General features: G+C 31.2%; 1 protein-coding gene across 1 annotated transcript in view; it reads left to right on the plus strand.

The window, feature by feature from the left end:
- Positions 1 to 12964, plus strand: part of LOC107454707 (dynein axonemal heavy chain 7) — a 127184-nt gene that overhangs the window by 2356 nt on the left and 111864 nt on the right. Inside the window, exons 3-8 of the mRNA XM_071187076.1 lie at positions 3485 to 3695; positions 4437 to 4622; positions 8314 to 8514; positions 10077 to 10271; positions 10671 to 10792; positions 11753 to 11981. Coding sequence (XP_071043177.1) covers positions 3485 to 3695; positions 4437 to 4622; positions 8314 to 8514; positions 10077 to 10271; positions 10671 to 10792; positions 11753 to 11981 — 1144 coding nt within the window. The remainder of the gene's footprint in view (positions 1 to 3484; positions 3696 to 4436; positions 4623 to 8313; positions 8515 to 10076; positions 10272 to 10670; positions 10793 to 11752; positions 11982 to 12964) is intronic.

Consider the following 12964-nt stretch of genomic DNA (forward strand, 5'->3'; position numbering starts at 1 on the left):
TCTCCAGATTTGAGTGGCAACCTTGCTATTGTAAATACCGGGAAACCTCCGTTAAAGGGACATTCTTGGGACCGAAAAAATTGTCCGTTTATGTGAGAGTTGTCCGTTTACAGGAAGGGTTCCCTAATAACGAAGTTTAACACAGTAAATTGTTTTTAGAATATTTTTAAAGATGTAGAAATAATTAAATAATCTACAATAACTATCTACAAAGATATTTATTTAAACTTTAAGAAAATTAAAAAAAGAATATATCAAGAAGTTTGATATGGATACATAATTTTAGATGTAGATACAGATAAATGAATATAATTTTTCTATCATCATACATACTCAAGTTAGACATATGATACCGAATAGGAGATTTCAGTCCTCAGTCGGTTTCAATTATTAGGTTTACATCCCCTTACACCTTCGTATCATTTGATAGAGAACATGATTAAAACCTTCTTGAAAGTAAACCTCCCAGGATTCACAGAAAAGAAAAGCAATGCCTACCTGTAAGTCATGAGAACCTATGGAGTTGATTATTCATACTGGATCAGCTATCAAGTGTGTGGATAAATGTTTCATTTATATGAACATTTCAAAGATTATACTTCTGTTCTCTTTTCTACCCCAGCTGTGTTAAATACAGTCTTCATATTAAAGAAATTTTCAATGGGAAAGGAAGAAGTGTTGAGAGCATTTAAGATCAACTTGTGTGGTCCAGATGAAAATATCAAAAGATGCCGCTGTCTGAATTATTTCAGAAGAGCAGAATCATTTTCTCTCCTTTCTTTACAAAGATAAGGCAAGGTGACAGGAAAAAGATTGATTCTTCAGTAGTAAAACAGCTTAACAATATTTTTAGTTAGGGATAAGACAAAAAATTTACATGCTTTAAAAAATGGTGAAAAGTTGCATTCCCCCCTTGCAATTTAAAGCAAAAATATATATATATTTTTTCAAATTTAGAAAAAGTAGTGTCCTGTTGAAGAGATAGAAAATAACGTTTCAGGGCTGTCCGGTTACGGGAGTGTCCCCTTTGCGGAGAATGTACATTATGGTTTACTCATTGAAGATTCCCGGGGAATTAAAAATATGTCCGTATTAAGAGGCGTCCGTTTTGCAGGAGTGTCCATAACAGGAGGTTTCAATGTATATATATTATGGGAATCTTCAGTCTTCATTGTCAATCCTCATTGTACTCATATGTCACTTATCAAACTTCTCTCGCTAACACTCATTAATTTACATTTTCTTATACAATAACACGATTGCCACTCCACGGCAAGAACAGGGAAAACCTGGAAAATACAAGGAATTTAAAAATCATCTGAAATAACTAAAAATTGTGAGTTTTTCTTTACAAACTGGGAAAATACGGCTAATTTTGTTTCGTATTTTCGTCTTTTGAAAAATGGTAACCACTCAAAGTGCAATATCCATGGTATATTTAAGGATGATATGTCAGCTATATTAAACTAGTTCATTTACTATGGCAGTATTTATTTTAAGTATGGTCAGCTGTTCCTTTTTTCCTTTAGTTTTTTCAGCAAAAATACATAGAATTTTGTTTCTTATTTTTGTCTTTTAAAAAATGGTAACCAAAGGGCAATCTATGGAATATTTAAGGATGATATTTCAGCTTTATTGAACTAGTTAATTTACTATAGCATTATAAGTTGAAATTAAGATTTTAACTATAAATCTACTATCATTCTTCTTAAAAAGATGAAACAGGGCTTTCACAGGTCAAGGAAAACAGGAAAAACCTGGAATTGTCAAGGAATTTTTTTTTAAATCTAAAAAGCAGGGAATAGTTAGAGAAAATTGCTATTTTTTTTTCAAAAAAACTGGAAAATTCTTATGTTATTTCTGGAAAATAACCAGTGTAATTGTCAGTTATCAAGATTCGAGTGAAATAATTCTAACATCTATTACAATTATTTTATAAAATTCCACTTATTAGTAAAACTTTTCTATGTTTCCATTCTCATTCTATTATAATTTTTCTCTCACAAAATCTAATATTTAGCATAACAAATAAAAAACGTTTTCTGATGAAAAATTGCATGGTATAAATAAAATATATAGGGTTGTTCGGAAAGTAATTTAGTTTTTTTTAGGGGGGGAATGAAAGACAATTTTTATATAATGAATACATATTTTATTAAATTATATATTGACCATTCTAGTCCAGCACCTTTTGCCATCTTTCTGGTAGTAGCATGATTCCACTCTCATAAGATTTTTGGTCTTTGCCGGCAAAAAACTGATCCAGGTGATTTTTGACCTCTTCATTTGATGTAAAGGTTTTACAGTCCAAAAACATTTGTAGTGACCAAAACAAATAATAATCTGAAGGCGCCAGATCTGGAGAATATGGTGGGTGTGTCAGTGTATCCCATTCAAGCTGTTAAAGCTTTTGGCGAGTGACCAAACTTGTATGAGGTCTCGCATTATCTTGGTGGAACACTATACCTTTTCTGTTGAATAATTCTGGCCTTTTCTGTTGAAGTGCATCATTCAGTTTGTCCAGCTGACGACAGTAAACTTTTGAATTAATTGTTGTGTTATCCAGTAAAAACTTTAAAAAAAAACTATTCCTTTAATACCCCACCAAACAGACAGCATCACCTTTTTTGATGGATATTGGCTTTCGAAATGCTTTGAGCCGGTTCATCTTTTTTGCTCCATGATCTCTTGTGTTTGACATTGTTATAGTGAACCCATTTTTCGTCACCAGTAATCGGGCTCTTCAAAATTGGATAATTTTCGTGACGTTTGAGAAACGAATCTCAGAAGTCAACAAGACGACGCAAATTTTCTTCTTTCAAGTAGTCATAAACAGTTGAATTCGATGAATTTAACCTCTCACCAATCTCACATGTTATTCGCGGATTTGCATCAACTAATGCCTTTATCGTATCTTTATCAGCTTCAAACCGCCTTCCAGAATGTGGTGCATCTTCAGCATCAAAATTTTCTGATCGAAATTTTGCAAACCAGTTCTGGCACTGACATACTGTCAACACATCTTCTCCATACACATCGGTTAATTTCTTTCTGGCATGAATAGCATTTTTACCTTTTCTATAAGTAAAAAAATAAAATCTGACGAAAATGCTGCTTATTACTTAAAGTGCACCAACCTGCTTAAAGTGCAACTGCTGCGTAGAATTAATTGAACTTCTTCACACACAAGCCTTGCTATTTCAGCTCTCAAAACATATAATGATAATTCGACTTAAGTGTGAAGTTGGATTCGAAAAAAATACAATTAAATCCTCTGCCGGAAAAGCGAAATTACTTTCCGAACAACCCGATAGTTTGGATTTCAATTGAAATTTACCTGATATACCTGGAAAAGTCCAATTTTTTTTCTGAAATTGTAATATTAAAATAAAGTTAAAACGCCTTTTTTGTGTGTGCTCTTTATAACAAGAGTGGATGATTTTTTTAAATGTTCCCTAGATACTCACATGATATATTTTAATAGGTGGATGGAAGGTGGGTTTTATGAATTAGATGCCACAGCTATTGAAGCCAAAGTGTCAGAATTTAAAATTAAAGCTTTCAAAATAAAGAGAGGCTTGCAAAATATTTTGAAGGAGAAACTGAAGGAATCAAAAAGAAATACAGTCACAGAAGTAACACTTCCTCCTCTGGAAATTGCAGACAATGCTATTAAGAGAATTACCAAATTTGCCGTAAGATTGTTTTTCACTCATAATTTGCTTTTGTGTGTGTGTAAAAGTTTTTTTTTAATTACATTGAACAACAAATAGAAAGTGCATAACAGTTAAAAGAAAACTATTGCAAGTGAGGAATTATGATAATTCTTTTTTCTAACTAGTTTTTCTTTCTTTCAATTTTTGCTTTATATTTCTTGCAATTATAAGTTTTTTTTATGAATTCACTTATTGATACCTTTAAAAAAAATTTGCACTATCCAATAAAGTTAATTAGACTGAAACTATTGTTTTACAAATTACATTAGAGTGAAGACTACGTCCAAATAAAAGTTTTGGTTTTTCTTGATGTACAGGTTACTGCCAATGTATGAAATTTAAGTAATTGTATAGAAGTGTAGAGAATGTCATTATATATATCTAATGTATAGAATGCTTAGTTATTCTATAGAACGTCTAAAATCTTGTTATGTGTCCCACATTGGCTAAACTTTATACAGAAAAACTAATGAATAATGAAAACTCTCTAGATCTTTTTTTGATGAATAGTTCTCATCATTCCTCTGTAGAGGGGAGCCATCCCCTCCTCGGAGTATCAAAATTGTGATGGCATGTCTTCGGATAATTCTCAAGGATGTTTCCCAAGCCATCGCCATTAGCCCATTGCGGAGCTCTAGTGCGATGTAAATAAAGTGCCTACCTACCAACCAAATCATTGAAATTCTTCATTATTGTAACATCATTTTATGTTAATTGTAGCGAATTGTGCCAGCCATTATAGTTTTGTGCAATCCTGGAATGAAATTGCGCCATTGGAAGATGGTGTCTGAGATTGTGGGGAAGAGAGTGATACCTGACACTTCGACAACATTCAAGGACCTCATTGAAATGAATGTCCATGATTATGTGGAAGAGATTGCTCCCATCAGTACAAAAGCATCTCGGGTAATTTCTTCAATCATTATTTGTTTTTCTCATTATTTGATTATTCAGTAAAACTCACCAGCCCAGGGCTCGAAAAACCGCCCATCCTCGGCGGTCAAAAATTTCCCGCGGACGACGAATTTCTCGAATCAGACGTCCGCGCGGACTGCCATTTTCCCGTTAATGTTCGTGATACACTTTCAATTTTTGTTATCTTACAAGAGTCTAGCGCCGCACTTCTAAAATGACCCTCTAATCCAGAAATCCCGTACAGCAACATACTGCTCATGGTGGATTGATGTTTTTTCAGTCTGGGAGTACTGCAGCAGTTGAAAGGGACTTTTCAGCAATGAACTTACAAAAAAACACATTTCGTAAGCGTTAAACGCCATTATGAACATTCACCTAAATGGAAAACCCCTTTCAGATTTCTGTGCAGAAACCTCTGTAAATCATAGGCTTTATTGTGGAACTGGCAAACGTCATATTTGATTCATTTAAAAAACGGATAAATTGACATTCCAGATAACTTGACCTTTGTCATTTAAATTATTTCATAAAGGAAATAAATTATTTCATAAAAGAAATACTAGGTTTTACTATTAGTAACTAAGTATTTCTTTTATTACTGTATAATGTAATCCTAGTAGCTACTAATTAATTGTGTAATTTATATAAATGTTTATAATAAATGAGAAAAAATAATATTTTTATTTATTTAGAAGCAACGGGTTAGTTTCATAGGAGGACGGGTAAAATTTCTGAGTTTTTTCAAACCCTGCACCAGCCGTTTTTTATTTTTAAGTAAGCCTTTTTTTAAGATAGGTAATTGAACTATAAAATTGGAAAATCCTTTCTGTATTCATTCACATTTCCCACTGTGTAAGTTTGTTCAGAGAACATTTGATTTTATGAAACAGCTGATTTTATAAGTTAGAATATTTACATTTAAAGAAAAATTTCTTGAAATTTAAACTTTACATATACACTGAAAGTGAAATGAATGAATTACTACATTTGTATTTCATTTTTGTTAAACATGCGCTACAATTTTTAACAGGGCACCCACGGGTCAGGGAGAACGGGGAATGCCTGGAATTGTCAGGGAATTTTATATTAACTCTAAAAAATCAGGGAATAGTCGGAGAAAGTTGCAATTTTTTTTTACAAAAACCTAAAATATTCCTATATCATGCCTGGAAAGTAACCAGTCTTAAAATTGTCAATCACAGTGTCAAAAAATAGTAGTCAGTTATTGAGATTCGCCTGGAATAACTGGAAAAGTCGGGGAATTTTTTTTCTGAAGTTGAGTAGGAACCCTGTGTTTAGATAATCTTTTAATACTGTGTCACTCACTCATTGAGTTTCTAGTACATTGGTAACATATAAAAAAATCTCCTTAAATAATTTGAATTTGTTTAATCAGTTTAATTTTATGTATTTATTGTAGTGTGTCTACCACTACAAAAATATAATACCAATTCACTAGTATATAAGACATGTTAACTCGATTCTATGTTGGGGTACCTTTTCATAGATGAAGGTTGACATAGGGTCGATAGCTACCATCGCCACATTATTATTGATTTTTAGCTTTAATGTCAAGAAGGGAGGCTAACACTGGGGAATTTCTGTGTATGATCCATTCATTCATGTGATTATTTCTCTTGTAAGTTTATTTGTTATTATAAACTCAGAATTTATTACTTTTAAAGATAAAGTTTAAGGGTAATTTCTTTACAGTAGGCAAAATCCCACCCACATTGCCAAAAATTTTTTCTTTAATATCAAATATCTTTTAGGTAATAAAGTAAAGGAATTTACTTTCATAAATCAATCCCAAAATTATTTTAAATCACTTCTAGGAAAAAACTGGCACTTTCAAGGCTTAAGTTAATAAATAAGATAGAGGCTTTTGAAACTTTTTGTAAGCTGCAAAATATATACTAATACTAATGGCAATTCAGTTATGCAAATATTTCAGTCTACGAAATTATATGCAGCAGAAAAAAGAGAGTTGAAATCTTTAATGCATAAAATAAAATAATATTTAACATGCTAAAATAATAATTTTTCCTACAAACTAGGAACTTGGTTTTAAAATACATACTAATACTGAAAATAAATCAGTTATACAAGGATTTCAGTCAGAGAAATTATAAGAATGTAGCAGAAAAAAAGATAGTTGAAAGCTCTAAGGCATAAAATAAAATAATATTTGACATGCTAAAATAATAATTTTTCTTACAAACTGGGAACACACTAACAAACTGGGAATATAATAAAATATATACTAATTCTATAGATAATTCAATTATAGAAATATTTCTGTCTAAGAAATTATATGCAGAAAAAAAAGATAGTTGAAAGCTCTACTGCATAAAATAAAATAATCTTTGACATGCTAAAATAAACCTGTCAAGTCTCCTGTTTTTTAACAAAGACTCCTGTATTTTACGACTACAGGACTGATTGTGCTCCGGAAAAAATCTGGATTTCCGGAATTTTCGCTAACAGTGATCCGGTAGTTTCCGTAGATCGAAGGTTCAGATGTTTCAAAAAATCATTGATCACAGAAGTTTCCGGAAATCAAATTTTCAAAGGTGGAACTTAAAAACACAGTTTATTTTATTTGTTTGTAAGGAAGAGTCAGAGAGATATTTTATGAGCTTATATTCATAATTAATATTCATTTTTTATCAGTAAATAGTTGTTATAATCATAAAAGCAAGAAAGAAAGACTTATTTGTAAATTTTAATTACTTCTCCAGGTCATCATAAGTATGTGTAAAATTTTAAATATATTTTAAGTAAACTAAGAAATATTGAGAAAAAGAAAAAAACCTTGTTTAAATTTTACTTCAATTTAAAAAAAAATAATTTTTTTTTAAAGAAATTTTCCGGAATTTTGACTTGGGCTCACAATCACCCCTGCGACTATCTGCTGTTTACCCGTACATTCTCAAATTTCTCCGTATTTGTTGAAGAAATTTTAAAAAAATAAAAAATGGTGATAAAATATCCACTGATGGCAAAAGTACGACTCTTATTTCTCAACAGATGGTGCTATTGCCAGTACTGCAATATGTTGAGTGTTTGTAGTTTAAGTAGAGCCGCAATCGCCCAGGGGATATAGCATTTGCCTTCCAATGAGGTGAACCGGGCAGCTTGCACTGACCACAGTGCTGACGTGAAATATCCTCAGTGGTAGCCCAATCATCATTTAGAGACCTCTCGTGGTCAGGGTTACCGGGGTATGCTCTCGTGGTCTTCCTCTCCATGTAACACAAATGCGGGTTAGTTCCATCAAAAAGTCTTCTACGTGGGCAAATTTTTCCAATACTTGATCCTGGAGTTCCCTTGTCTTCTGGATTTGGTTCAAAATTACAAGGTTACAGAACTGAGCATTAATAGTCTTAAACCCAAACATTGGGTCGGCTGTTCAATGACGGTTATAATATAATTTAAGTAATTATATATAATGGTTTAAAACATTCTTCTTTAGATTAAGACTTATATATATATATTTTTTTTACTTCGCTAAATGTAAGTGCTAATATTTCCAATTTTGAATTTCTCTTTTTGACTTACATGATTATGCATGATGTAACATAACTTTACTCGTAGCCTAAAAAATGTCACTTGTAAAATCTTGTTGTTTTATTTCCCCAATGTTGACAATATTAAATAATTAATTTTTCTTACAAACTAGGAACTTGGTTTAGAGAAAGCTCTGAAAAAGATGAAAGAGGAGTGGCAAGATATACGGTTCGTTACAGTAGCTCACCGAGACACAGGAACTTATGTTCTGTCCTCGGTAGATGACATTCAGACTCTGCTGGACGACCACATCGTGAAAACTCAAGCCATGAGGGGATCTCCTTTTGCGAAGCCTTTCGAAGGAGAGATCAAGGTACTTTTCGGGTATCAGTAGGGCAGATTTGTTGGCCACTCTTTCAGGGACGCCATATTAGGTGGGCAAACGTTACTCCCACTGTAAGGACAGATAGTACAGAGAATGAAAGAACATCCATGCCTTGTCCGGGAATCGAACCTAGGACCTTTCTGGTATGAGTTCAGCTCTCTGTCTACTACACAGTCCTGTTGGCGAGGTGAAAAATATTACATTTATGGTTATGAAATTACAGCTTAAAACACTGTTGTATTTTTCTGCGTTAAAGGTAAAATCTTCCGGAAAAACAGTTATTAGCCATTGAAATTACTTGAATTATAGCAAAATCAATCTTTCAAAATTATTGCAAAAAGAAAAGAAGAAAAATTAAACTACTTTTTTAGGGTTTTATATTTTATATTCACAATTATGAGAAATTAGTAGAACAACTGACATTTTGGCATTACTTAAATTCTCAAATTTTAGTACATGGTTGGTTGGAAAGTATAGAAAATTCATTTTTTTTATGGAAAGTCTAGTGTCATAATTTTATGGAAAAGTTAAATGTCAATGCAAGAAGTTGTTATTTGATCAACTTTCTGATGTTTTTTCACACTTTGATGCTCTTTAACTCTTTAAAATACCACTTAACATTTTTCTATTATAGTATAGTAAAAATAAGGTTTAAACCAACCTTAAAAAATTATGAAAAATCGTTAAGTACCCTTCTCTTAGTAAGTGGAGAAAAGTTAACCATGCAACTTCTGAACTATTAATCCTATTAAGTCTTTTACTCTCATTCAATTCAGAGTAAAAAATGCATAAGCAACAATACCTCACTTGTCTAGATAGCAGCATCAGATGCTTAAATAAGTACTAGTTAAATGTTTTACTTTTTGTACATAAAACCTTTATAAATTCTAATGTATTTTTCTTATTGTCTTGTAATTAGTGTTATTCACTTGAGCATGAAAAATACAGAGCTTCAATTTCTTCAAGTTCGTCGTCCTTTACCCTCTCCTTTCTGACATGTAATTTTGTGCAACTGTTAAATATCTTCTATTCTAAAAGAAGGATACTTAACAGTTTGTTGCATGGTGTTTATATGTTTAGTTTTGACATTTGATTTATTTTTGGATGCTTGGGTTTGACAGTATTTATCTATTTTTATTGTCTATTAAGCTTTTCAATTGCATTTCAAACTGATTTTTCCACTATATAGGATTAATAATTAACACTCTTCAATCAACTGATTTTATTAGACGGTCAATTAAAAAAAATCATTAATAAAAGTGTAATTTATAGTTTAATTCACTATACTACCCTCTTAAAAAATGTGAAGATGAATCTTTATAAGTATGTCAAAGAAATCTATGCTGTGAAATTGAACAGTGGACCTGTTAAACCAAAATGAAATGTCCAATACCAGTGGACTGGAAATAGTTAAACATCGAAAAGAAAATCAGAATTGATGATATTTTTATTGAACTGTCGCTTTTATTTAATTTTATACCATATGTTACTCAGTTTTTCTGATTAAAACTTTTAAAATTGTTATTGAAGTTCTTTTGCTCTATTTGTAGGAATGGGAAGATGTTCTGAAATTGACTCAAGACTCCATTGATGAGTGGCTAAAAGTGCAAATGCAGTGGCTTTATTTAGAGCCCATATTCTTCTCTGCCGATATATTGCAGCAGATGCCAAGGGAGGGGGCTCTTTTCCAATCAGTCGATCACATCTGGAGAGATATAATGCGAAACACAACTGAGAAACCAAATGTAAGTATTCAAATGCAGTAAATAATTGATAAATAAAAAATTGCCAGCATTTGGTGAATGATGGTTCAAATAATGCCCTGCAGATGTGTGTTAAGTTTATTCAATAAATTGAAGGATATATATTGTTTTTGTTATTGAAATAATCATTCTCGTCAAAACTAAATGTTACGAAAAGATCTTTTTTATTATATTGACCTTTTGAATTTATATAAAGTTAAATGTGAAGAAAACTGTTTAAAAATGTTACTCAGTTTGTATCTGAAGTGCTATCTTAAATTTTTATTCTGATGAAACTGCAACCTTTAATACCATATTTAATATTAAATTTCAACTAAAATGTAGTATTCATAATATCAAAATTGTGTTCTAAGAATTTAGTGCAATTTTTTTTTTTTTTAGGTTTTAGATAACACTTCAACACCAAAAGTTTATGAGGAACTCTGCAATTGTAACAGCATGCTTGACAAAATTAACAAGGGGTTGAACTCGTACTTAGAAAAAAAGAGACTTTATTTTCCTAGGTAAATATTGTTCCATTTTTGACTTTAAAATATTCATATTAGAATGTATCACTTTTTATTGTTTTTATCATTACCTTGACTGACAGAATGACTTGAGGATGCTACTTCTTTAAAACAATTACAATTTCATAATGGATAAGATTTTTAAGTCTAAAATTTATGTACACGTCAATTACGAAATTTTATATAAAAATATATAATAAGAAATTTATATACATGTTATATACATATTATTCATGTCAATATTTTTTATTTATACTTTTGGATTTTTTTATTTTGAAATTCATAATTACTGCATCATTAAAACAGACCTCCCAGTTGTCCTATATTAATGCATTTTTGAGAAAACTTCCTTAAAGTGTCCAATATTTATCCTATATTTTTAAAAGCAGTGTTTTTTTTATTTTTTCCTTAAAATAAGGCTTTGATTCGGCATTTTTAGGACTTCTTTGAAGTGTAAAGCGAATTTGTTAGTTTGCCAAAATGGGAAGTGAAAAAAAAAGATCTAAAAGAATACAAGGAATTTTCTAATCACAATTATCATTCTTTCACAATCTCTATTATCAGTTACATAACTTTTCTTAAAAAAACTTCTTACTTCAGATTCTTTTTCTGAAATGATGAGGTACTTAAGATTTCTCACAAAGCAAAAAATTTACTTTAATTAAAATTTATACTGATTAATATTTTTTTGTTGAAAAAAAGCTGAAAATTATATATTTTCATAACTTAACTCTTATTACAACTATCATCCTTTAACTATCTCTATTATTAGTTATTTTCTAATTTTTTCCAAATTATTCTCCCTTCAGATTCTTCTTATGTAAATAAAATGCATCAAATTAAAAAAGTTCAAAAAAATGTATGCTTTTTGTTCTCATTTTTATTCTGATCACAATTATCTTCTTAGACTATCTCTATTCTCGGTTGCGTAACTAATCCCAATTATTCTCTCACCAGATTCTTCTTTCTGTCAAATGATGAGATGCTGGAGATTCTCTCTGAAACAAAAGATCCACTGAGAGTTCAGCCTCACTTGAAGAAGTGTTTTGAAGGCATAGCAAATCTGGACTTTGATGAAGACTTGAAAATAACGGGTATGCTCAGTAGTGAGGGTGAAAAAGTATTTTTCACGAGTGTTATATCAACCAAGGATGCTGGTGGCCAAGTTGAGAAATGGTTGCTCCAGGTATTATTGAATTGTTTGTATTTAATTAAAAATATTATATATTTACTCTCCAAATTGAAGAATCTTAACCTTCATGACCCTCTTGGTCCACAAACTGGCTGTTGTGATGAAAACAGACTGGAAAAGTCAGGAAAATTTTGATAAAAGCCTGAAAAAATCAAGGAATTTTAAAGAAAAGCTAGAACTTTTTTCTTAATTTAAACTACTTTGCAATCAGTTATATTTACTTTATTTAAACGGAAATTTATCGTCAGACAGTTGAAGTATCATCAACATAGCAATGCTTTGCTTGCGTTAAAACGCTCTCCATTATTGCCCTGCTAAACTAGAATGCCATATGAAACTGTCCCATATTGCTAAATGAATGGAGGAACTTCTGATTTCTATGTAGATAATGGGACTAAGCAGTTAAGAAAAGAAAAAAATTGTGGTGGAGATTGAAGAAGGGGTTAGGATATTTGTTTCTGTTTATAAAATTAAATTTTTTTATCTTCTAGGCTGAATTGATTTATTGTTCAAGTTTGTTCCGATGCTTTGGTGGTATTTTTTTTATTTTAATTATAGCTCGTTCACTAGGAGTTGGCACTTGGCTCCACCTNAAAAGATCCACTGAGAGTTCAGCCTCACTTGAAGAAGTGTTTTGAAGGCATAGCAAATCTGGACTTTGATGAAGACTTGAAAATAACGGGTATGCTCAGTAGTGAGGGTGAAAAAGTATTTTTCACGAGTGTTATATCAACCAAGGATGCTGGTGGCCAAGTTGAGAAATGGTTGCTCCAGGTATTATTGAATTGTTTGTATTTAATTAAAAATATTATATATGTACTCTCCAAATTGAAGAGTCTTAACCTTCGTGACCCTCTTGGTCCACAAACTGGCTGTTGTGATGAAAACAGACCGGAAAATTTTGATAAAAGCCTGGAAAAATCAAGGAATTTTAAAGAAAAGCTAGAACTTTTTTCTTAATTTAAACTATTTTGCAA

Source organism: Parasteatoda tepidariorum, chromosome 10 (assembly GCF_043381705.1).
Source record: "Parasteatoda tepidariorum isolate YZ-2023 chromosome 10, CAS_Ptep_4.0, whole genome shotgun sequence".
In the NCBI taxonomy this organism is placed as follows: domain Eukaryota; kingdom Metazoa; phylum Arthropoda; class Arachnida; order Araneae; family Theridiidae; genus Parasteatoda; species Parasteatoda tepidariorum.